General features: G+C 39.7%; 1 protein-coding gene across 2 annotated transcripts in view; it reads left to right on the top strand.

Moving 5' to 3' along the window:
* The window catches only part of LOC109042077 (uncharacterized), a 65,708-nt gene that overhangs the window by 4,438 nt on the left and 33,832 nt on the right, over window positions 1–27,438 (top strand). For both annotated transcript variants that reach the window (XR_002010043.2, XM_019058638.2), the window contains exons 2-4: window positions 4,911–5,965; window positions 9,759–9,893; window positions 20,466–21,148. Coding sequence is in view for 1 of the 2 variants with exons in the window: in XM_019058638.2 (XP_018914183.2) it covers window positions 4,971–5,965; window positions 9,759–9,893; window positions 20,466–21,148 (1,813 nt within the window). In the remaining variant the exon portion in view is untranslated. The remainder of the gene's footprint in view (window positions 1–4,910; window positions 5,966–9,758; window positions 9,894–20,465; window positions 21,149–27,438) is intronic.

Here is a 27,438-nt window from a genome sequence, read left to right as displayed (position 1 = left end):
GCGCCTTAAAAATGAAGGCCCTGCGCCAGCGTAGCCCCTAAAAAGTGCCCTCTAAAAATCTGGATTTTCACAGGAAGTCACATAAAGAAAGAAAAACGAATCTATTTGAATTGAAAAAAATCAGAATTTATTAGCACCACAAGTAAAAGCTTGCTTTTTCTATTCTTAACGATTTCATTCTTAGTGCTGTTGTTCAAGATTCAAGATTTATTTATTTCAAAATTTAAATTTACATAGATACAACAAAACAGCTCCATACGCCAAAAGTGAGCTTGTGTGGCATGTGTTACTAAACCATATAAAATAAACAACAAGAAAATAACTAAACAATGGTGGGCATAGCCTGATAGAACAAAAAAATAATATTTTTAAGGCTCAATAGAAAGAGAAAAATTTATGACACAAAAAGTGAAATTGTAGACGCAGAAAAAAGACAAAGTATGAATGAATAACTAGAAGAAGTGGTACCTTAATTAATTGTTAAATTAAGAGGAAAATAAACAGAATTTATTGAAGTAAAGGGCTCTCTCCAAGACGTTAAAAAAAAGTGATGAGCTTAGTGAATATCTTAGTAAATATTCTCTCAAAAAGTGAAATTGAAGATACAAAAGAAAGACAAAGTATGAATGAATAACTAAAATTAAGAGGAAAATGGACAGAATTTATTGAAATAGAGGGCTCTCTCCAAGATGTCTAACTCATTTAAAAATTTATAAAAAGAATATCCTAAATTTCTCCTAATTGCCAAAAGGTAAAACTAATTCAAAAGATCTCTCCCCCCTAAAATTATAAAATGACTTCTCTTAAGGAGCTGAGTTTTTAAGGAAGAACAGGAGCAACCGAAGTAGATCCTGCTCATTGAGCCTATGCAGAGACATTACATCAACGAGATTAAAAAGCTCCTCGGAGGGATATCTCTTCGGAAGCTTTAGAATAACCTTGATGGCCTACCTGTGCAAGCGAAGAAGAGGCTCTAGAACAGCTGCACACGCTCCCCCCCAAACCCCAATGCCGTTCCCTAAAAGAGACTGAAAGAAGGCAAAATAAACTTCCCTGAGTGCATCCCTAGGAATGAATCTTCTAGGGTTTACTGGAGAAAAAAGGGCTTTCCTTAATTTGGGTTTTAAGGTATGATACATGTTTGCCCCAACTTAAAGAAGTATCTAAGATTATTCCGAGGTATTTTGCCTCCCCCACCACTTTTACATTAATGCACTCGCATTCTCCTCCTTTACAAGAGGAATTGTGGAGCTTGATCTTAGAAAGTTCCTTAAGCACTTCTTTCCTACCCCCTGGGTTTATGGGTAGGCAAACTGTTTTATCAAAATTAATTGCCAGTCCATTTTTGACAAACCAAGGGTTAATAACTGAGGATACAATTGTATTAACAAAAGATACAAGATTAACCCAATCTTAACCCTGAAATAAAAAAGCAGTGTCATCTGCAAAACAAAAGACTTCACAGCCTTTAATTTTAAGTTTACAAAGATCAAAGGTGCATATGAGAAATAATAGTGGTCCTAGTACAGATCCTTGAGGAACTCCAATAGTTATAAGTAGATATTCACTAAGCTCATCAGTTTTTACTGCCTGGACTCTGTTGTTGAGAAAGCTTTTGAACCAATTCAACGTCACACCACTTATACCTAAACTTTTAAGTTTTTTAATAAGTTTGATATGTGACACTGAGTCAAAAGCATTGTCTTCCCCAAGTTACAGTTACTTACTAGTCCTGTTACGGAAACATCTTGCGTCTAACTTTTAGCTAAATGCGCCGTAATATATAGGCAAAAAGTAAATTTGGCCCCTAAAAAACCTTCAATGGCGCCTAAAAATCGGGCTTGATGCGCCACATGGCTCCTAAAACTCAAAGCTGAGTTTCGAACACTGCTCTTGAATGTAGTGAGAATTTGTGATTTAATTTCTTTGGCCCATGCAAAGTTTTCTCAGAAACCAATTTCTAAGCTTATGGAAAGCTCTCAAAGTTGCAGCCACGATGGAGGTGACCCCTCATGTTGTGAGAAAGTGCACCTCCATGTCCAGTCAAACTCTCCACGCACAATACATCAGCAGGAGGTTGCTACCTCATTTGGGACTCCAAAGCTACAGCCGCAGCAACCGTAACGATATGTTTGCCCACCGAATGTGCATTGCGAGTTTGACTGGATACAGATGTGGACTCTAGTATATTGTAGAGGATTGTCTCCATCACAGCATCAAACTTGAAGAGCCTTTCTTGAGATTTGGAGTGCGCTTCAGAGAAAACCAGTGTCACCATCTTGTTCTTTTCAAAATTTTCTGTAGTGGGAAGAAAGGAATAAGCTTTGACCTTCCACAAATCGTAAGTTGATACATATCACAGTCCCTGAAATACAACCTCCTGCTTCGTTCTATGGGGACAGCTTATTTTGTTTTGTGCAAGGTATTCTGCTCACATTGGGACTGGGGTGAAGTTAGATAGTTGGGAATTAATCATCTACTCCATCACATCGATCTTCACAGAATTTTTTTTTTTTCAGCTTTCAGCATTTTCTTTACGAAGTTCAATTTTCTTTCTTTCTTGCAGCAGCAAAGCTTTAGTGCTTTCTTGTTGATTTTTAAATATCAAATATAAATATACAAATAACTATTTTATGAGCACGTACAGCTACTAATAGGGGCTCTGTCACAAGTGTAGTAACAGAAATTTAAACATACTTAAAACTGATTTGAGCATAATTAACATGAAAGTTTACACAGGGTCCATCTAACTGAATATCCATTACACTGTAGAATGCCTTGTTTCCTAGTGTTAACTTCGAATGCTTTAAAAACATGTTTGGGGCTGGAGCCCTCTTTGAACAATTTTCTCATTCCCCAGTAGAATCAAATAAGTTTTGCTCTTGGAGCCATCGTTTTTTAAAAAAGTGACTTTAGTTATTTTAAAACTTCAGCATGTTTTCTGAAGTACTCATACTCTTGGAAAGTCGATTTTAATAGTGGTCAATCTTCGTTTTCAACAGAAAATTTTTCTTGGCCTCTTTTATCACTGGAAGTTAAATTTATTGTCCGTACCGTAGACCAACTAAGCAGGCTTGTTTTCCTATCAATATGTGCGATAATAATACCGTTTTAAGTTTTTTTGCACTCATAGAGCTATATTCTTGTAGAAGAATAAAACAAAATATACTTCAAAGTTTTTACTTTCAAAATTTAGCCCCCAAATTGCTCTAAAGTCCGATTTCTAGAATTTTGCGCCATCATTTTTCTCCTAAAAAAGCCAGGAAATGTAATTAAACGCTTAATTTTTAGTAATTTCTTTAGAACTAACTTAGAAGATGTGGTAGACAACTTTTTTAAAGAATTTCTACAGGTTTGCTCTTTTTAAAGCTACAAATTGTACAATTTTTTACTGGTCTACGGTACAGGACAATAACGTTACGGTACAAAAATAATGAGCTGCTTTTATTTTAAAGTAAACGCATTAAATAATTAGGGACAAATCTTAGAAGTTGAGTTCTTAAAACAAGCTTGACAACGTTAGAACGTTTTAGGTGCACTTTTAGAAAATAAGAAAGAAAACAAAAAGGTAAATTTATCGAAAATGTGGTCACAAATCACCTTAAGTAAATATTTAAAGGACAATAAGAAAAAAATAAGTTAGATATTAAACAAATAAATTGCTTTGAACTTCAGACGAAAAAGAGGACTCAAAGTTCTAAAAAAAAAAATGAAAAAAATAAAAAGATGGCGATCCTTATCCAATCATCGAAAAAAAAGCCTCCTTCTTCTAAGTCGCGTCGTACTAAAAAAAAAATACGTCTCTCTTTTTTTTTTAAATTCCAAATTTTGGTGATAGATAAAATAAAGTAAAGTGGGATGATCTATCAAACAGCGCACCGATTTTTGGATGACTTTCGCATTTTGTCCGTACTTACCGTAGACCCGGCCGCATCGCGCGTCAGCTACGGGCTACGGCACCGGACGGCTACGGGCTACGGTACGGACGGCTACGGTGCGATTGATACGGTGTGATTATTGGCAACGGTGCTCGGGCATATTCACGCATGTGGTTGAAATTCTGGATTTGAGGTTAAGATATCAGAGCGTATCAAAAAATACCAAAATTCGAGAGTTTGAAGTGATTAATGCATTAAAAAGGTAGGTATACGGTAAGGACATCCTAGATGGTCTTTAAACCTAGAAACTCATACAAAACGGTCAAAATTTACTGTTTCATTGCGGTTTTTTTTCCTCTGCTCGACATCAGCGTGTGATAGTCACGATAACGGAAAAAAAGTAAACAAAGTTCATAAGTGCTGCACTCTAACGGACGAAATGATGCTGAAAAAAGGGGGCTACGGTACAGGACGCGAATTCCGCAGACAAGGCTGCTTGACGCAAAGACGGTCAATATTTTCACTTATTTGGACGAATATAACTGAAAATAATAAGTTAGGTACAAGTTGAGTGTGAATTTACAGCAGAAGTGGAAGTATTTAGATGCAAGATGATGGTTATGAAGCATTAAAGTTGCGCACTTGAGTCGCAGACAGGCTACGGTACAGGACATTTCAGCTGTTTAGGGCCAAAATTCTGATATTAAATGGCAAAAATTGTCTAAAACGATGTTGCGATCTGATTAAGCGTAAAATTTTTAACAAATTTAAAAAAAAAAGGTCAGATTTTTCCATTTTGAAGGGCTAAAAAGTCGGGAGACATGGTAGAGCAAAACTTATTTGATTCTACTCTCCCTTGCCTCACTCCATTCGAATATCCACAAGGTGATATTCATAATCGGAAATTTTTATTCCAAAATCCACATTCTAGTGATGCTTAATAAACTGTAGCTTCTTCAAGAAAGGATGGTTTCAAATTTTTAGTCTCTCTATTTTGGTTTTATTTGCTTATTTTATTTTTCTTGGTTCCAGATAAATACTTCCTTGTCAGATCGTTATGATGTGGGAAGTCAAGGATTGAAATTGCTAAAAATGGAAAATCAGCTGACTAATGAGGATATAAATTCAGAAAGAAATGGATCCAAGGAGAATGAAGATACGCAGAAGTGCTCAGAGAGCAGTGACGGAGAAATCAGTGAAGCAGAAGAGGTAGTAAAGAAGCCTGCCCATGTTTTAGGACTGCCGTCAGTGGAATATTCAGATGTGAGCTCTGAAGAGTTATCTAGTCCTGAAGCTGGTGAGATTCATAGTGATGCCAGTCCTAAACGGGGTAAATCACCTCCATTGAACCCTCCTCCTCTAAGGGACAAAGAGCCTTTGCCACCAAAACATTCGCATCCATTGTTACCCAGAGATATTGTTGACTCACCGCATTTCAATGGAAATTCATCACTCTCACCTCACAGTTATTCTAGCAGTAAAAAACTGTACACCAGGGCAGATCGTGTATCTCCTGCATCATCTGAGGAAACCTCGCTTTTTGAAAAAACAGACCAGTGCTCTAAAAGAGAAAAGCGGTCAAGGAATAGAGATAAGAAGTATAAAAAATGCAGATCTAGATCAAGTCCTTTAACTTCTAAAAAGAAGAAAAAACGAAAGAAAAAGAAAAAATACAAGCATCGTAGTCCAAGTGTCAGTTCTAGCAGCATAAGTGTAAATCAAGAAGTTAAAGGAAATTCAGACATCTCTACAGCTGGTTCACCAAAAATTGGTCAGTTAGAAGAAAGCAAAGGTATCAAAACTCCAGAGAAAGATTGGGATAAAATCTCAGAAGTTGAAAAGTTCAGTCCTGTGGGTACTCCTTCTCAAAGATTGCCTCATGAACCGCCTGCATTCAATGATCAAGACTGTGATTACCGGTTGTGCTCTCCTGTCAAAGTTTCGAGTGGCCAGTCGCCTTCATTAGGTGGAAAGAAACTTTACCATTCACCTGTGCCTAGCAGGAGACTTCCTGATCATATCTCAAGCCCAACTGCTGATCGCTTACGTCTACGAAGTCCTGGCAGTTATGAATTAGATGATTCAAGGTTAGTGTCATCCCAAAATTCTGCGCTTAATTTTTAATTTTGATTCCTTTGATGTCTCGTATAGTGCCATCTCAACAATTTGTTATCTCTTATCTTTTAAATGAATAAAACTGTAATGGTTGAAACCTTTTGATCCTTAATTCTAAGGAACTGCTGGGCTGACTTCCTTGATTTTTCTTGCAAACAAATGCTGTTAGTGTCCAGATGATAACAGATATCCAAAACTTTCAATACTTGCTCTTGAAAGTTTTCCTGGAGCTTTTCAAACTATTATGTCCTAATCTTTCTCATGAGAGTGACCTCTGTGTGTTTAAGTCACTCTGTGCAAGCTACTTACTCATTGGTCCATCTCTCCTCACTTCTCAGAGAAGGGCCAAAGCACTGAATAGGACATCGGTCCGCACCACTCACTCTGTACCAGCGCTGAAAGCTGATTGGCTATCCCTCTGTGAACATTCTACCCCTCCGTTCTATCAGATGGGTTTCCCCTGGCTTTTTCGTCAAGTGAATCTGGAACAGACACATTTGGATGGGAAGCAGCACAGTGATGAGACAATCCAAATTCCCAGACAAAACCATAATTTTGTACGGGAGGTTGTTAACGTCGCACAGTGCAGCATCCTTATGGACGATGCAGACAAAAATCCGTAAAAGACACTTAACTTTAAATAATGATGATACATAGGCTGTCCAAAAAGTACCGAGACTGGTTCTTTAACTCAAAAACCAAGATAGCTAGAGGCTTGATCTTGGTCTCATTTGGAAGATCAACTCAACATCTATCGATTGAAACCAAAATCAAAACTTTCGGTCAAGTATTTCAAAAGTTACGACACTGTTTGTAAAAAAAATATCTGGACCCCCTACCGTTTTTAATGACTATTTTCTCTTGCCGGGAACACTCTCTAAATTATTAATGATCAGTGCACGGTTCTTTTGCAACTAATCATGGCAAAACCTAATTGATTTGGAAACACTGTCAAGCGGTCGTCGTCCGACTACGGGTATAAGGGTTCAAAGTCCACAGGGAAAGAATCAACCGTCGGTCAGCCACCCCTAAAAAACCCGGGAAATTTTCGGCAGTTGTTGACAGTTCACAGTGCGTGCGTGGTCCACGCTGCAGATAGTGAGTGACTTTGTTTCTGTGTTCGAAATTTTTGATACCACTGCTTTATCTCTTTCCATGATGGTATCAAACATTTCGAACACAGAAACAAAATCACTCACTATCTGCAGCGTAGACCTCGCACGCACTGTGAACTGTCAACAACTGCCGAAAATTTCCCGGGTTTTTTAGGGGTGGCTGACCGACGGTTGATTCTTTCCCCGTGGACTTTGAACCCTAATACCCGTAGTCGGACGACGACGGCTTGACAGTGTTTCCAAATCAATTAGGTTTTGCCATGATTAGTTGCAAAGAACCGTGCACTGATCATTAATAATTTAGAGAGTGTTCCCGGCAAGAGAAAATAGTCATTAAAAACGGTAGGGGGTCCAGGTATTTTTTTTACAAACAGTGTCGTAACTTTTGAAATACTTGACCGAAAGTTTTGATTTTGGTCTCAATCGATAAATATTGAGTTGATCTTTCAAATGAAACCAAGATCAAGCTTCTAGCTATCTTGGTTTTTGAGTTAAAGAACCAGTCTCGGTACTTTTTGGACAGCCTATGTAGTAGCACTAACATAGGAAAAGCCTTTGACACTATCAAAGTTAAACACTCGAGGAATAAGAAAATGTCATATCTCAGGATATTTTGAGTATTTTTCTAGAAAAGTTCATTTGAAGTTGGCAACCTCAAATAGCCGTATGTTAAGAATGTAAAAGCAACATGAAACACGCAAACATTTACTTCAAATATCTCTGATAGTCGCAAAAAGTCGCAAGATCCTTTTGATAGAATTGAAGTTGGATTTCTGAGGATTAAGAAAATGTCAACCACCCAGAGCATTCTGCGTCTCCAGCGAAAAATCTCATTTGAAGTTGACATCTTTTTCACGTGTATTTCTTATGGACCATTGACTCTCGACCCAATTCACGCCCACTTCCTACCAAAATTTGCAGTAGTTTTGAGAGAAAAATTTGAAAATGAACCATCATTGTAAGTCAGAAATATCTTTAAGATGACAAACTCCAAAAAAAAATATTCAGATGTTGTGTTGTGAATTTCTTATTTTTATCTGCAAAGGGCCGCACTGTGCGTTGGTATGAACTTATGACTTGAAGACAGAAACGCCGAGACCCGCGGTGCGCGCATCTCCTCAAAGTCAGCGTTTTTGTCCTCGAGTCATAAGCTCATACCGACGTTGCCAACCTCCCGTACAAAACGACGGTTTTGTCTGGGAATTTGGATCGTCTCCTCTCAGCAACCCCTCTCCCCTCCCCTCTTCCGACCTTCTGATATAATCTGTAACATCTGTCTGCACGAGCAGGGGTGCAGAAAATGCAAGCCCCAAAAATGTGAAAGGGGGAACATTTTGAGGAGCCACAAGTCGGAAATCAAAGAAAAACGTCATTTTCTTAGATTGGTGGGAAATTTTGAAGAAAACTGATAAGATAAATTCGGAAAGCCGGCTGGCAGGCGCGTGAAAATGTGGAAACTTGGAAGATTCTGCATCTGCACCCCTGGGCGCGAGAACAATTAAAATCCTATCTCTGGGTTTCGGCTGATGCAGTTTTCCTTGAGAGAGGCAGTGACCAATACGGACAGGTAGGAGCCCACCCCCTTCTTCTTGCCTGTCTTTCCAAAAGAATTCGCTCTTCCACCTTTTTCGGCTGAAGTCGCGAAGTGACCTCTTGGCTCGCTGAGCGAGCCAAAATCACTCGCAGGGCGAGTGAGTGGGGGTCGAGGGGGCGCACCCCCGGCTAGGTGCAGAGGCGAGCGAAAAGAGCTGAAGCAGCTCTCTTTATAATACTCTTTATAATACAGCAGTCTCTTTATAATACTCAGCTCATTTTGCTTTTAAAGGGGGATAAAAGAACTTTTAAGATAGTTAACCACTATGGCTACCTTCATTAACCGTAGGCGGCCACAGAAGACAATCATTAATGCCTTCCTAGTATTCAGCAGCCTAACTGAAACCCTAACTCCACACCTCTACAGGAGGTCACAACAGGCAATTTTTTTAAGAAGTTGTGCCACTTCTGTTGAAAGGAATTTTACTTAAGATCTTTTTTCAGCCTTAACTCATCCCAATCCCCAAACAATTTGACTTAACGGGGTTTTACTATTGTTTTGTTATTTTCAGTGTGTATCTCACTAGGCATTCAAGAACAATGGAAAGGAGGGTTGCGAGTACCCACTATGATAAGATACTTCTATGAATTTCAAGAGGCTATTAGTTTTTCTGTGTCAATGGAAACATCTCCAATCAGTAACTCGTGAGGAGAAAGACAATAATGTAGAAGGTCTTAGCAATTGAATTCAAAGTCTGTGCTCCCATTTTGATATTTTCTTTCATTGTAGCTGGATGGCCAGTCAAAAGTAAATTAATGGACCAACGAAATTTTACCTTCAACTCCACGAACTATCAGTTTTATTTTGCATTGAGATATCAACGCTAAGACACTGTATTTTGGTGATGTCTGATGTACATTTAGCTGAGATACTGTATTCCAATATTAGTGAGGTTTTTTGATGAGTCAATGATTTCCAGTTTTTCAGACCTCAGGAAAATGGACTAAAGGTCAGCATTGTTGACCAACATTCACATTTTCTTTCCGTCTTTCCCATTTCCCCCCTTTACTTTCTCCTTTCCTCCGAATACATATTTTTTTCTTTTTTTTCTCATAGAAAGAGGAGAAGACCAAGAGAAATTTATGATGATGAATCCGACGAAGATCAAAGGTATCGGTGGTATCTGGAAAGAGAAAGGAAAAAGCTATCAAGAAGGAGAAACTATCGCTCAAGGAGTCGATCACTTTTAAGGTAAAAATAATGTATTCCATTCGGTGTTCATCAAATGGGTACACTTCATGTTAATATATTCCCTCCAGCAATATGCTTACTTTTTATAATGTAGACAAGGTCCATGAATGCAGGCTATCCTATTTCTAACAAGCATTGAGAAATCATTCCTGAGGTTTTGTTGTTGGTCCTTGAAAAAGTGCCAGGAATTCAGCCTACACGTAATTAAATGGGTGACATGCCGTGGATCTGCAAAATCTATGTCAAGTGGAATGCGCAATGGTCAATGTAGTGCCCACTTCTATTATGATTATCAAAAATTATGGCAGGGGTGCAAATTGTCTTCAACTGCGCGGTCTCGACCAAATTGTGGTAGTGCCCTAAAATTTGTGAGGGCTGATTTTTTTTTTTTTTTTTTTTTTTTTTTTTTGTATAAAGATTATGAGATTTTTAACTCATGTGGAATAATGCGACTTTGGCACACATCCATAAATTCAAGAAAAGGACTCTATGCACGGACCCCCCAAATTTGCCCGTTTCAAAAGTTAACGAAATTCATACCAGTGATAGAGGGGCACTTCCGGTCTCCAAATCCAGGATTGGTTTAGTCCCCAGCCCCCCGAGTGCGACGTTGCCATTTCTTAAAGTTGAAACATGTTAAACCCCATAACTTTTGAGCAATTGAAGATACGAAGGTGCGGTTTGTTTGAGTTGATAGAACATAAAAAGAGCTATCATTTCGTATATAGATTTTATCCATTGTTGCCAAATTTACCCAAAAATCGACCATTTTTCAATTTTTTCAAGGTGCAAAAATACGGTTAACCTAAAAGAGTAGGTATTGGGACACCACGTAGGAAAATAAAAAACACGCGTAATTAAACCCCTGAATGTGAGCTTTCCAACGGTATATCGGTTTTTCCGAGAAAACGATTCTATCGCGAGATACAGGCCTTCAAAGTTCGACTTGGCGTACTTTTTGAGGTCCCCCGTCATTCGCACCACAAGAAATCAGTACTGCGCACGCACATAGGAAAATGAAAATGACATGTAATGAAAGCCCTTTGTATGGGCTTTCCAACGGTATATCGGTTTTTCGAGAAAACGATTTTATCGCGAGATACAGGCTTTCAAAGTTCGACTTGGCGTACTTTTTGAGGTCCCCCGTCATTCGCACCTCAAAAAATCAGTACTGCGCAGGCACATAGGAAAATGAAAATGACAAGTAATGAAAGCCCTTTGTATGGGCTTTCCAACGGTATATTGGTTTTTCCGGGGAAACGATTTTATCGCGAGATACAGGCCTTCAAAGTTCGACTTGGCGTACTTTTTGAGGTCACCCGTCATTCGCACCTCAAAAAATCAGTACTGCGCACGCTTATAGGAAACTGAAAATGATATGTAATGAAAGTCCTTTGTATGGGCTTTCCAACGGTATATTGGTTTTTCCGGGGAAACAATTTTGTCGCGAGATACAGGCCTTCAATGTTCACTGTAGGGGGTTTTTTAGGTACCATGCGCGGCTTGTTTCTTCGCCCGTCGTGATAGTGCACGTCCCAGGTCATATTAAATAATAGATGAAACAGGGCACTAAATAGACAATTTTTCGATCTCGTTTATCGATTCCCTGCCTCGGAAAAATCGATGGTGTCAAACACTCAACGTGAATGAAAACACTCAGAACGCATAAAGGGTGCAAGAAAAAAGTCGCAATCTCAGGGATTGTGTTATAGGGGAGACATGATACATAAAAAAAATGGATCCATTGTCTCTGAGATTCCATTGAAGTTGTATGTTTAATATTCGTTTAAAATTTTGTATGTACAGTTGGCAGTATGTATCAGGTTCGTCTCTGTATCTGCATCTCTCTCTGCATATCTAGATCTTTCTCTCCCTGCTCGCGCCGCTGCATGGACGGCAGCCCACCTTGATAAGAACTCCGATTTTATCGTTATCATTTTATCTTCGATTCTGAGATCTGTCCATGCAGTGTTTTTCCTCACCTGCTAACCTTTGGAAAACAAATATGAATCAGTTTGTGCACTACCGGAACGCAAGATGGATCTTCTCGCGGATTCTTGTTGTGGTAATAAGTCGGAAGTGCCGTCGGAAAATTGTTCGAAGTGCGGAGTCTCGTTGGAAAAAAAGGCCAAACGCGAAAAGCATTGGTTCAAAGGTTTACTTTTCTGTACGGCGTGCTACAAGGAAAACAGTAGACATCGTTTACCGGAATCTTGTTGAGGCTTATGATTCTCCCGATGAATCTAGTGACGGCGGTATTGATGGCGACAGTGATCGTGATAGTGCAAATGGAAGTGTTCTACTGACAGAAAAAATTACTCTGAAAATCAAAGCAACAATATGTAGCCATTCATACTGCATATTCGGTTGCAAAAGGTCTAGCAGAAAACTCATTAAAATCAGTAAGAGCTTGAGAAGAGCTGAGCTTGTAGCAATTATAGACCAATTAAGAACTCATTCTGCAGCATCTTTTGCTGATCAAGCCAACAAAAATGAGTGTTTTTTGGACACTGTAGATGATTTTTCTAATTGGACAGGTCTTACTAAAGTGCAATTTCAGGATTTATTAAAATTCGTTCAAGTTAATGAGCAGGATGATGCAAAAAACCGCGTTGTGTTGGGCGCTTATCTAATGCACATGTATACAGCTTTAGCCGAGAATAAAATAGCAGCTTTGCTATCGATTTCACAAAGCACTGTGTCGCGGTACATATCTCTAGCGCGAGATCATTTACTCCAGAGTTTCGTTCCGATTTATTTGAATAGGGCCGTGAATCGTGAAAAAGTGTTCCAGGAATCCACAAAAATCGCACGCACTATCCACGGGATCTCGAACAGTGACTCAAAAATAATGACTGTGTGGGATGAAACCTACCTTTTTTTTTAATAAAAGCGTCAATTTTGCATTTCAACGCGCTACTTTTGGTGGTCAAAAAAAAACTAATTACGTGAAGCCCATGCTAGCCGTGACAACAAACGGTTTGATTATCGATGTTTTTGGCCCTGATGAACTATGGGCTGGCAGTGTAGGGAACGGAGATATTTTGCAGCATATTATGAGTACTCCATGGTTTAAAAATTTTTTTTAAAAAAGGAGATGTGTTCGTGTTAGATCGGGGGTTCGAAAGGAGGAGAGAAGATTTAGAGAACCTGGGGATTGAAGTTTCGATACCCACATGCAGTAAAGGTAAAGCACAACTGACGGCATACGAGGCAAATCAGAGTCGATTGTGTACGAAGTTGAGGTGGGTCATAGAAAGCGTGCCCGCCCGGCAAAATTACGTTGTGGCAACGTTGCCAAAACGTTGCAATTTCGCCATTTACGTATTCGGGCAACGTTGTGGTAACGTTGCCACAACGTGTAATTTTGTCAGCTTGCATGAACGTGATTGGCAATGTGTCTGCAATGTGTTTTAGCAACATAATGGGAATGTTGCAAAAATACGTTTTAGCAACATAATGGGAATGTTGCAAAAATACGGTGAAAAAATTTCGGAGATTTATTTTAGGAGTACTCTGAATTTTTACTCCTAGAATTCAATGTGGACCGCAGAGAAGCGTTTCCTAGGCACTCGAAATTCACTCTAAGTCCAATAGTAGCCGCGCTCCGCCCGGGTTCCCAAGCGGGCTCCCATCGAAGTACTAACTACGCCCGACGTTGCTGAACTTCAGTGATCGCCCGTGTGTCGCTGCCACTCAGCTACGGACGCTCGCGTGTTAGAGTTTGGTTATTTAGCATTAATAAACATCCCTAGATCTGGTTCAATGATAGAAAGCAATGATATTCTTGCATTTCTGTGCATAATTCTACAACGAAGGATACTGAACATAATATTAGGAAGATCAAATTTTTAAAAAAAAGGAGTATGAAAAAAAATTGAAAAAGAATTGAATAAATATATTCATTTTATATAAATAAAATTATTATTATTTTAATTATTTATTTAATTATATTAGAATTTTTTTTATTATAATTATTTGGTATTTTTATTTTGTATTAAATTATTTTCTAATTATTTATATTTATTTTTTTTATTTTATTTTTTATTTTTAAATTTTTTTTTTTTATTTTTTTTAATTTTATCTTCATTTGTATATTTTTATTGTTAATTTTTTATTTTTTGAATTATCTATCAATTAATTTTTGTTTATTTTTGTATATACATATACATATTTTTGCGACATTGTATGAGGGCGCATTCCCTTATATTGATTGGAGAAAATCATCTGTTGAGAAACAACAGAAAGGAGAACACCTGAAACAGTGGAAAAGTGTCCCCTCCGATTTGCAGCACAGCATCTGCTTGACCTCATATCTGAGTTCTACGACCAAAATTACACAGGGATTGATACCTCACATGACACTATATGCGCATTTTAAAAAACCGAAATCCCAGAGGCCTTATTATGGCCGCCATTTTGAAAGAGGTTGTTCCATCCCCCATTAGATTTGGCCCCCTATCAGATATGATCCATCTTTTCAGGAGTGATACAGTAGCATGCGAGACGTTCAAATATGGCGGTCATTTTGACTTAGGCCCCCCCAGAGAGGGGGGGCGGGGGGTCAAAGTCAAAACCTTCAACTGCCTATAACTTTTGAGCGAAAAATCGGATTGAGTTGAACTTTTTTTTAAATGAAAGATCTCAAAAAGATCTATCTGCTGATACCAGAAAAATTGAAAAAAAGTTAAATTTAATGCAAATTTTTAGTAATTTTTCAATTTTTTAGGGGACAAAATTTTCAATTTTGTCGTGTTTCGGCACCGCGCAATGACTCTACTAAAACAAAAACCAGTTTTTTAGATTCTACACTTAATTTCCTACAAGATGCAAAAAACCGCATCTTGGGGAAACGTTTAGATCGCGAGCTATGGCTCGTCAAAGTTAGCCCCGCGCTGAGCGCGCGCGCCCTGCGCTGTTCGCATATCCTCTGCGCGTCTGCCACCGATCCTGTTGCCCCTCCTCCCCCTTCCTAAATGCAAATTAACATTCTACTACCCAGCTTTCGTATATATCTGCGTTACAGGTACGTGAAAATTTCAGCAAGTTCGTGATTTCCAGTGGAATTGATGCTTTATTTCGCTCCCCCCCCCCCCCAACCCGGCCACTGGCACTGAAGTGTGCCCCTGCCAACAACGAAATCATTTTATATTTCTCAAAGCTATGTGGAGAAAAATCGTGCGAAATATTTTTTAATTCCTCAGCAGCCTATTATGAATACCCATAATAATGTCGGCCTCTCATGAATGGTAAACGCTCAATACACCGAAAAGCGGTTGGGAGGTGGGATAAAAAATTACCTCAATTCGATCTCGTAGTCACAGGGTGCTACATCAGCAAAAACATGAAACAAGAAAATTTATATATTTCTTTTTTGCACAATATTTGGAGCACAGTGGCCGGGTTGGGGGGGGGGGGGGAGCGAAATAAAGCATCAATTCCACTGGAAATCACGAACTTGCTGAAATTTTCACGTACCTATAACGCAGATATATACGAAAGCTGGGTAGTAGAATGTTAATTTGCATTTAGGAAGGGGGAGGAGGGGCAACAGGATCGGTGGCAGACGCGCAGAGGATATGCGAACAGCGCAGGGCGCGCGCGCTCAGCGCGGGGCTAACTTTGACGAGCCATAGCTCGCGATCTAAACGTTTCCCCAAGATGCGGTTTTTTGCATCTTGTAGGAAATTAAGTGTAGAATCTAAAAAACTGGTTTTTGTTTTAGTAGAGTCATTGCGCGGTGCCGAAACACGACAAAATTGAAAATTTTGTCCCCTAAAAAATTGAAAAATTACTAAAAATTTGCATTAAATTTAACTTTTTTTCAATTTTTCTGGTATCAGCAGATAGATCTTTTTGAGATCTTTCATTTAAAAAAAAGTTCAACTCAATCCGATTTTTCGCTCAAAAGTTATAGGCAGTTGAAGGTTTTGACTTTGACCCCCCGCCCCCCCTCTCTGGGGGGGCCTAAGTCAAAATGACCGCCATATTTGAACGTCTCGCATGCTACTGTATCACTCCTGAAAAGATGGATCATATCTGATAGGGGGCCAAATCTAATGGGGGATGGAACAACCTCTTTAGGCATTTTGGGGGGTGTTCCGGGGTCGGACCGTGGTAAACTTTTGGTATGTTGTTCAGGAGGACCTACTGATGACGTTTACATAGGAAAAGTTTGTTCAGCAATTTGTTCCGGGTCAAATCGTGTTTCTCCCTGACTAATAATGTTTAACAACGTTGTCACAATATATCTAAGAAATATTTATTGAAACGTTTTTTAATAATGTTCCAGAAACGTTTCTAAAAACGTTTTGAAAATATTGTCTAAAATATAATGTCAGGCAACATTGCTGAAACATTGTTTAAACGTTGCTGCTTTACCTTTACAAAGCAATATCATCAAAAATGTTGCCTTGCGACGTTGCGGCAACGTACACATTGCTCCCTTGCCGGGCGGGTGAACAGTTCCCTTTAACGATTTAAATACTTTAAGACTCGAATCCCGGCGTTGGGAGTGCCTCATCTTTATGATGACGTCAAAATTGCTGCCGCTGTCCACAATGCATTTTTCAAACGTCTCAGTAGTGATGGTGACGATCCGCAGGTTGCTGTCAAAATGCTCCAACATCTGAACACACCCAACATCATCCAAGGGGTTGTGGAGGAAGGAAACTTGATTCGGCGAACCAACCAGTTTCAGATCATGAATTCTAGTCATTTCGAGCAGATCACAGCGTGGAGCCCCGAAATTGTGAAATCTTTTGCGGAGCCGTATCAGCTTAAATGGGCAAAAAATTACATTTCAGACCACTTTAATAAAGCTGGCGATAACCAGTTTTATATTAGCAAAGACGACTTAATGCCAAACTTCAGCGCGCTCAACTTAACCCTCCAGAGCCCTATATTTGTGAAAGCAAAACAAGTGTCGCGGCATAAATCAAATAAAGTGTACAACATTTTCATCTTGATCGACGCAGCCACTTCTTCGTCAAAAGCTGTTGTTGGCAGCTACTGCACATGTCTCAATGGGGCCAGGACAGTGTGTCCTTGCTCGCATGTCGTGGCTATTGTGTGGTACCTTTTCTTTGGTCGGCATTTGGAAGACCTCGAGTCACCGGCTGCATTTCTGCAAGATTGTTTTCCAATGATGAAAAGACGGGACAACCAAGACGACGCATCGGAGGGCGATGTCAATTCTGAACAGGATGAGTAACGTAAGTCCGTCTTTTTTTTTCTTTTTTGGTATTTCTACATTTTTTATCCAAAAATGTGGTTTGACACTGCAGATATTCTCATTATTAATTTTTTCACCCAAATTAAGCAATCTATAAATGAGGTTGGTAACTGTCTATATTTAGTGCCCTGTTTCATGTAATATTTAATAGGACCTGAACCGCTACAGTGAACATTGTAGGCCTGTATCTCGCGACAAAATTGTTTCCCCGGAAAAACCAATATACCGTTGGAAAGCCCATACAAAGGGCTTTCATTACTTGTCATTTTCATTTTCCTATGTGCCTGCGCAGTACTGATTTTTTGAGGTGCGAATGACGGGGGACCTCTAAAAGTACGCCAAGTCGAACTTTGAAAGCCTGTATCTCGCGATAAAATCGTTTTCTCGAAAAACCGATATACCGTTGGAAAGCCCATACAAAGGGCTTTCATTACATGTCATTTTCATTTTCCTATGTGCGTGCGCAGTACTGATTTCTTGAGGTGCGAATGACGGGGGACCTCAAAAAGTACGCCAAGTCGAACTTTGAAGGCCTGTATCTCGCGATAGAATCGTTTCCCCGGAAAAACCAATATACCGTTGGAAAGCCCATACCAAGGACTTTCATTACATGTCATTTTCAGTTTCCTATAAGCGTGCGCAGTACTGATTTTTTGAGGTGCGAATGACGGGTGACCTCAAAAAGTACGCCAAGTCGAACTTTGAAGGCCTGTATCTCGCGATAAAATCGTTTCCCCGGAAAAACCAATATACCGTTGGAAAGCCCATACAAAGGGCTTTCATTACTTGTCATTTTCATTTTCCTATGTGCCTGCGCAGTACTGATTTTTTGAGGTGCGAATGACGGGGGACCTCAAAAAGTACGCCAAGTCGAACTTTGAAAGCCTGTATCTCGCGATAAAATCGTTTTCTCGAAAAACCGATATACCGTTGGAAAGCCCATACAAAGGGCTTTCATTACATGTCATTTTCATTTTCCTATGTGCGTGCGCAGTACTGATTTCTTGTGGTGCGAATGACGGGGGACCTCAAAAAGTACGCCAAGTCGAACTTTGAAGGCCTGTATCTCGCGATAGAATCGTTTTCTCGGAAAAACCAATATACCGTTGGAAAGCCCATACAAAGGACTTTCATTACATGTCATTTTCAGTTTCCTATAAGCGTGCGCAGTACTGATTTTTTGAGGTGCGAATGACGGGTGACCTCAAAAAGTACGCCAAGTCGAACTTTGAAGGCCTGTATCTCGCGATAAAATCGTTTCCCCGGAAAAACCAATATACCGTTGGAAAGCCCATACAAAGGGCTTTCATTACTTGTCATTTTCATTTTCCTATGTGCCTGCGCAGTACTGATTTTTTGAGGTGCGAATGACGGGGGACCTCAAAAAGTACGCCAAGTCGAACTTTGAAAGCCTGTATCTCGCGATAAAATCGTTTTCTCGAAAAACCGATATACCGTTGGAAAGCCCATACAAAGGGCTTTCATTACATGTCATTTTCATTTTCCTATGTGCGTGCGCAGTACTGATTTCTTGTGGTGCGAATGACGGGGGACCTCAAAAAGTACGCCAAGTCGAACTTTGAAGGCCTGTATCTCGCGATAGAATCGTTTTCTCGGAAAAACCGATATACCGTTGGAAAGCTCACATTCAGGGGTTTAATTACGCGTGTTTTTTATTTTCCTACGTGGTGTCCCAATACCTACTCTTTTAGGTTAACCGTATTTTTGCACCTTGAAAAAATTGAAAAATGGTCGATTTTTGGGTAAATTTGGCAACAATGGATAAAATCTATATACGAAATGATAGCTCTTTTTATGTTCTATCAACTCAAACAAACCGCACCTTCGTATCTTTAATTGCTCAAAAGTTATGGGGTTTAACATGTTTCAACTTTAAGAAATGGCAACGTCGCACTCGGGGGGCTGGGGACTAAACCAACCCTGGATTTGGAGACCGGAAGTGCCCCTCTATCACTGGTATGAATTTCGTTAACTTTTGAAACGGGCAAATCTGGGGGGTCCGTGCATAGAGTCCTTTTGATCAGGGCGTTGTGTTGAGATTTTTGCAAAAACCAAGTGCATTGCAGGAAATCGATAAGTAAGGCCTGAAACAATTTGCATTCCTGGGTTATGGAACTTGCTAATTTTTATTTAATTCATTAAAATTGGTCCCTCTAGTCATGTTAGCTATCAAAAATTGCAAGAATTCAAGAGTGAATGTTATCCATCCGACGCCTTTGGCAATGAGGAAGAGCTGTCTTTGACTACTGATCTTTCAGTGCTGCAACATTTCCATCAAAAATTGCCCATTAAAATCTTTACTTTTCTGCAAGTATATTTAGCTAGTTCTGGTTTTAAAGCTTAGTTTTCTTTGATTACAGTGAGAATGTCATAACAAAGATTATCGAAAGGACCCTGCATTCCTCTTATGAGAAGCTTCACCATGAAGAAACCGTAATTTTTTTTAACCATTTGATTCTCCTCAAGATGCTGATTAAAAGTTATGATTGCGCCAACTTCCTACGATGCACCGTTTTCGCCAAAAATGGCCGAGAAGATTCAATTATTCGGCGGTATTAAGCCAGAAAGATTCCTCATTTCAGCACTCGAGTGCTGTGTGTCAACAAGGAAATCAGGGGAACTCCCGCACCGACCGGCAGTCTTATCTCGGATTCCGCACGCCGTTTTGCTCGACCATCCAAATCAGATCCTTGAGGAGCATAAAAACAAGAAAGTCGGAGAAAAACAGTGAACGTCAACCGGACGAGAGCAGGAGGGAGATAGCCCCTGAGTCGGCAGGTACGGATAAGAAGACGGACACGAGCTACGTTTTTTCCTTATTTACATCGGGTCTGTTCTCGAATGCTTTGTTCTCTTTCATTCAATATCGCCGAATAATTGAATCCTCTCGGCCGTTTTTTGCGAAAACGGTGCATCGTAGAAAGTTGGCGCAATGATTACTTTTGATCAGCTTCTTGAGGTGAATCGAATGGTGAAAAACAATTAAGGTTTCTTCATGGTGCAGCTTTCCATAAGAAGTGTGCGGGGTCCTTTCTCCAGCCCTGAATCCATTCATAAAGTGTTCAATATATTCTTTGATATCAGTTTTTCAAGGAAAAAGTTATGTTCGAGCAGTTTCACTTTCAACAATAATCTGGACAATAAATTACTATCACATATGAGCTCTCTCGATTTGCATGTGAGACTCAATGAGCACATAATATGATGATAAATATTTGATGTAGCTATCAATGACAATAATTAATCTTTCATTAGTTCAGTTAACTTTAATAGATCTGTTCCTGCTCCTTGATTTTAATATATTAATCATTTTCTAGAGGAAGGAGATCAGTGTCACGCTCAAGAAGTCGCTCAACAGAACGTAGGCTACGAAGGCGCTACAGTAGATCACCAAGTTTTTCGCGAAGTAAAAGGCGAGGTAGATCTTCCTCAGCATCTTGGTCTGGATCACCAAAACGAGGTAGACCAAATCGTTCGCCAAGTCCTTCCATGCAGAAGTTCCATGAAATCAGCGCCAAAGTTAATATTGGTCAAACAAGTTTATTTGCTGAACTTGTTAAGGATAGGCAAAATCGAGAAAAAGCGCTGAAGCTTTTAGAGGCAACTGCTGAAAAAGAGAAAAAAGAGTTAGAAGAAGTGAAGAAAGACGCAAAGGCTGTTGTAAATAATGATGTAAAAAAAGAATCATACGCCACTATTGCCACTAGCAGTACAACAGATAGTCCTGATGGTGTTAAAGATAACAAATTGGGGCAGTCAGAGATTTCTCCCAGTCATACTCCTGTTCTCCCCTGTAGAGCTTCTTCACCAGTATGGAAAAAAACTGGAGATGACAAAGAACTCAGCGTAAATGAATCAGCAATCCACTGTTCTAATAATACACCTAAAATAAAAAATGAACCTTTGCTCAGCCCTAATAATAGGCTAGAAGACAGTCAGCTGGACACTGCAAAAGGGAAAATGCCTGTAAAAGTTGTGAAGGAATCTATCCTGAGCTTGGGTAAGTAATTTTCTCTAAAATTAATACATTTCATATCCTGTCGTCCTGAAGGGCGTGACCCCATTGTGTTTCCGTGGTTCCATGAGTTTGATGCAAGGAAAGTGATTTTGGGCATCAATTTTAATTGTTGTCAAACCGACATATGTTGTTTGTGAAATTATAGCAAAAAATGTTTTAGATCTTGGTTTTGGAGTTTTTCAGTTGTTCCCTGAAGTTCTTTCTTGTTTTTATAATTTCTGCTGAGGCCAATAGAACAAAGGCATAAGATTTTTTAAGAAGTTTTTCGGACGAATTGGGTCACAGTTCAATTCAAAGCTTCTAGAAATGTCTTTTCTCGCACACAATAAGAAGTATTGGAGTTAGATAAATAAACAGAGAAAAAGAAAGGAAAACTTTAATACTTTCAACCTCAAATAAGTGCTTTTTTGTGTTATTTGAACATAGTGATGAGAATCACTGTAACACCAGTTAAGATATGATAGGTTTAAACGTGGGAAACCACAAAGCCAAGGTGTTATTTAGATAATACGATTTTATTCAATCTTTGCCGAAGCTTTTCGACCTTTATGGTCATTATCAAGGTAAAACTACAAAAAGCAAAAGTCACAGGCAAAGCAAAACTACTGCCAGTAAGCTACTAAAACTACAAGCGCACAGGAAGTTAAAAAACATAGTTAAAAACTATGTTTAAAACTATGTTTTTAACTATGTTTTTTAACTTCCTGTGCGATTGTAGTTTTAGTAGCTTACTGCCAGTAGTTTTGCTTTGCCTGTGACTTTTGCTTCTTGTAGTTTTACCTTGATAATGACCATAAAGGTCGAAAAGCTTCGGCAATGATTGAATAAAATTGTATTATCTAAATAACACCTCGGCTTTGTGGTTTCCTACATTTAAACCTATCATATCTTTTTTGTGTTTTCTTTGTAAGGGCTTTGTGTAAAACCGAAATTAAGGGTTCTTTTCTAACAACAATGGCTGTCCCAAAACAATGTCCATCAACATTGTTCTCAAAGATTGTAAAAGATATCAGTGAAAGGTAAGCTAATGTCGGTAAGTGGTATATCAGAAAGTGACATCACATGCACTTCTCAGGAATGATTATTCTGCACTGAAGATTTTTAGCTCTTCATTAAAACTGTGCAAATAAAGCGACATCACAAATAACTCTTTCAAAATCCAAAGTGAAGAAACTGACTCAGCACACCAATTGTCATTCATGCACAGATGATGTATTTTTACATCAGCTGCGAATGGCTTTACGGAAGGATAGGTACAGGTGGCAGGTGGCATTAGGGGCTTGACGCAATTTCACCGAAATTAAAGTTTCTTCATTAGGACTCATTTTAGCGCTTATTATCTATTTAAAGTATGTAGACATTTCCCCGCCAAAAATCAGAAGCATATCTGCTCTGTGGCAAATTCACACCCTTATTGGACCCCATATTTTCAGTGCAAAATTCCTTCACACCCATAGAAAAGCAGTCCCACAAATCTTTCGCAAAATTCTAGATAGGAGTCAGTATGATCTTCCTCCCCAATATCAGTATTTGCGTCTTATGGCGACCAATATCTATGAACTAAGGCAGTATTTTTCTTGACTTTTTGAAGTTTTTCAAGATTCAAATGAATTCGACCTAACCCAGAAAAATAACAAAATTCTTGGTCAGTAATTATTAAAAGCTAATCAAATATTGAGTAAATCTCTGGATAATCATGGTGATTTATGTGAAAGTCCCGAGGCAAAAGGAAAAAATTTAAGGATGTCTTTTTCAGGTAAAAATAGTGTCTTTTTTCCCATTGAACTGGACACATTCAACCCGTATGAACCTAACTATCCTATAGGATGACACTAGGTACTACAGCTGCATGCCTCCCTTCCTCTTATTTTTTATTTTTTAACAGAAAGGGGTTGTTCCAAAAACGCCGATTTTGGCCCCCCCCTGGATTTGGCCCAAACTTTGATCTGATGTTGTACTAAGTGTCCCCGATGCTTGGGCAAAATTTCAGGCCCCTCGGAGAATTAGGGGGGAGGGGGCAGGGGGGCAAAGTTGCAATTTTTTTAAAACTTTAAAAATCGATATCTCGCGAACGATTTGAGTGTAAGTGTTGCGGTTTACGCTAAAAAACGTCAAAAAATATTCTCTACAAGAATATTAATGCTGTTTGCAAGGTTGCGTAATTTATCGCGGTCATAAATCGATTTTTTCGATTTTGAAGGTTCGACTTTTTTTTGTTTTTCGTCTCTCCTCTCTTTGGAATCGTTGCTACGTGAATAAAAACCTGTTGAGGTGATTCTCCATGAAATTCTGCATCTACCACACTTTGTTTAATCTAGGGGAAACGATTCGTTCGTGAGTTATAGCGATTTTTCTGCGCGTTATCGGTTACGCGCGGGCGGCTTATAGGCGGCGCTCCATCCCGCGCGGACAAGGCAGAGGTTGTTTCACCGCTAGGGCCTTATATTCATGCTGTAGACTGTAATTAACGATATTTTCTCCTCCCCCCACCCTTCCAATGCAATAAATCTTTGTTTAATACTTCGTTATACAGGGTATCCCAGACCACCCGTAACAGGTCTTTTTCTCGGTTGGTTTAGGTAGTACGAAGTGGGGGGCCGCGGGATTGAATAGGGAATTGACCCCAAGGAATCCGAATTTCACGGTCCCGAAACCCCCCATGCCCCCCTTGGGAGGTAAAGAGGGGGTCACGATCCCCAAAGTCGGGAGACATTGAGCCTCCCCCTTTTACCCCCCGAGGGTGGCTAGGGGGGCATCGGGACCATGAAATTCGGATTCCTTGGGGTCAATTCCCTATTCAATCCCGCGGCCCCCCACTTCGTACTACCTAAACCAACCGAGAAAAAGACCTGTTACGGGTGGTCTGGGATACCCTGTATAACGAAGTATTAAACAAATGATGTCTTGTAACTCTATGAAATCTCTGAATGTGGGAATCAGACTGTGACATCAGAATATTACAAAAGAGGTTGTTCCAAAAACGCCGATTTTGGCCCCCCTGGATTTGGCCCAAACCTTGCTCCGATGTTGTACTAAGTGTCCCCGATGCTTGGGCAAAATTTCAGGCCCCTCGAAAAATTAGGGGGGAGGGGGCAGGGGGGCAAAGTTGCAATTTTTTTAAAACATTAAAAATCGATATCTCGCGAACGATTTGAGTGTAAGAGTTGCGGTTTACGCTAAAAAACGTCAAAAAATATTCTCTACAAGAATATTAATGCTGTTTGCAAGGTTGCGTAATTTATCGCGGTCATAAATCGATTTTTTCGATTTTGAAGGTTCGACTTTTTTTCGTTTTTCGTCTCTCCTATCTTTGGAATCGTTGCTACGTGAATAAAAACCTGTTGAGGTGATTCTCCATGAAATTCTGCATCTACCACACTTTGTTTTATCTAGGGGAAACGATTCGTTCGTGAGTTATAGCGATTTTTCTGCGCGTTATCGGTTACGCGCGGGCGGCTTATTGGCGGCGCTCCATCCCGCGCGGACAAGGCAGAGGTTGTTTCACCGCTAGGGCCTTATATTCATGCTGTAGACTGTAATTAACGATATTTTCTCCTCCCCCCACCCTTCCACTGCAATAAATCTTTGTTTAATACTTCGTTATACCGGGTATCCCAGACCACCCGTAACAGGTCTTTTTCTCGGTTGGTTTAGGTAGTACGAAGTGGGGGGCCGCGGGATTGAATAGGGAATTGACCCCAAGGAATCCGAATTTCATGGTCCCGATGCCCCCCTAGCCACCCTCGGGGGGTAAAAGGGGGAGGCTCAATGTCTCCCGACTTTGGAGATCGTGACCCCCTCTTTACCTCCCAAGGGGGGCATGGGGGGTTTCGGGACCGTGAAATTCGGATTCCTTGGGGTCAATTCCCTATTCAATCCCGCGGCCCCCCACTTCGTACTACCTAAACCAACCGAGAAAAAGACCTGTTACGGGTGGTCTGGGATACCCTGTATAACGAAGTATTAAACAAAGATTTATTGCATTGGAAGGGTGGGGGGAGGAGAAAATATCGTTAATTACAGTCTACAGCATGAATATAAGGCCCTAGCGGTGAAACAACCTCTGCCTTGTCCGCGCGGGATGGAGCGCCGCCTATAAGCCGCCCGCGCGTAACCGATAACGCGCAGAAAAATCGCTATAACTCACGAACGAATCGTTTCCCCTAGATTAAACAAAGTGTGGTAGATGCAGAATTTCATGGAGAATCACCTCAACAGGTTTTTATTCACGTAGCAACGATTCCAAAGAGAGGAGAGACGAAAAACAAAAAAAAGTCGAACCTTCAAAATCGAAAAAATCGATTTATGACCGCGATAAATTACGCAACCTTGCAAACAGCATTAATATTCTTGTAGAGAATATTTTTTGACGTTTTTTAGCGTAAACCGCAACACTTACACTCAAATCGTTCGCGAGATATCGATTTTTAAAGTTTTAAAAAAATTGCAACTTTGCCCCCCTGCCCCCTCCCCCCTAATTTTCCGAGGGGCCTGAAATTTTGCCCAAGCATCGGGGACACTTAGTACAACATCGGAGCAAGGTTTGGGCCAAATCCAGGGGGGGCCAAAATCGGCGTTTTTGGAACAACCTCTTTTGTAATATTCTGATGTCACAGTCTGATTCCCACATTCAGAGATTTCATAGAGTTACAAGACATCATTTTATTTTTTCAGTTTTCTGTTGAGGAGCTAGCTGAGGAATGCCCCTCTTTCAGTTGCGATTTTTCAAAGTTTGAAAAAAAAAAAAAAATAATTTGAGCTGCCTAAACTGTCGTACCCCCTACTTTGAAGGAACGTTTGAGCAGTCAACTCAAATTTCCAAAATTCATTTCCCTCTCCAAATTTAATTTTAAAAATGTTCGGTTACATGAAAGGGGAGCTATAGAAGATAAATCAGATTTTAAAATGTCTGTAATGTATCTGTAATGAGTTCAACATTTTTAAAATCTTATTCTAGAATCTGAAAGCACCCAAAAATGGTTCTCCTTGATCGTCGATCTGGTAGCGCTGCAATGTCTATACCATAAAAAGCGTGTTAAAATGCTCACTTTTCTGCTTGGGTTTTGATCCTCAAATAGCCCTTGCTGTAAATATTAGCTTTCCCCAGGTATGGCTAAGAATTTTGTAATAAAGATTGACTAAATTTGCTAGCCTTAAGTCCATTCAGAAAAAGTGCAATAAATTATTTTATAAGCACCCCCTAAATTCCTCCGTTAACCACTCAAACTGACCTTTTCAATAAATAGTATGGCAATTATGGTGGATCAAAGCTTTTTTTTTTTTTTTTTTTTTTTTTTACCAAAGATCAAAATAATTGTATTGGGGAGGGGAGGTGTTTTTAAAGCTTTTATCAGCTTATGAAGGAAAATTCATCATTTTTACCTGAAATGTATGCCCTGGTTTTTTTTTTTGTATTCAACTTTGGACATCCTCTAAAGTGTAACTGATCAAGAAAAATATCAGCCTTATTAGGGCAGAAAAACAAAGGATATGAATAACTTTGCACTCATCAGTATGATGAGTACTTCCCATTGTTCCATTAAGCAATGTTGTTACCGCATCTGCAGAAAGGTAAAAGAGCATCTGCTACATCAGGGGGGTTATCAACACACGTGATGAGGATCTAGAGCATAGCAATTAACAGACTGCTCCAACAGTAACTAAAGAAACAATCAGCACTGCCTTCACCTTCGATTTTGTTTGGCTTACTTTCTTAGAGTGTCTTTCTCCCTTTTTTCTACAAATTAAGCTCTTTTTCTTTTTGGCTGGATCACTATCACTGACACATAATTTATTTGAGATAAGTCAAAAATGACCATCCGCTGTGGCTTGCTTCCTTGCCTGTTAGTGTGTGATGTGTCTTAATCCATTGCTACCCTGATTCCGTCCGTAGACTTCAACTGTACTCGTGAGCATCTCATCAGTGGAGTACCTTGCTTATCAGGTATTGGTCACAATGACTGAGATGGATTCATTAGCATCTTAGCTGATAGGTTTTCACCCATACCTGACGAAAACAGGTAAAGCCCTGCAATGGGCTTTCCCCTACATCTTTTGAACTGGCCACTTAAATGTGAGCTAATATCATCAAGGAAGGCCAAAGGAGCTTCGGTTTTCACCCATACCTGACGAAAACAGGTAAAGCCCTGCAATGGGCTTTCCCCTACATCTTTTGAACTGGCCACTTAAATGTGAGCTAATATCATCAAGGGAGGCCAAAGGAGCTTCTCAAAATCTGAGTTCAGAAGAGAATCAAGGTATAATGTATGGTG

Source organism: Bemisia tabaci, chromosome 2 (genome assembly GCF_918797505.1).
Source record: "Bemisia tabaci chromosome 2, PGI_BMITA_v3".
NCBI classification, from domain to species: Eukaryota; Metazoa; Arthropoda; class Insecta; order Hemiptera; family Aleyrodidae; genus Bemisia; species Bemisia tabaci.
Note: the sequence above shows the minus strand (reverse complement) of the source record. Positions and strands in the feature narration are given on the sequence as shown.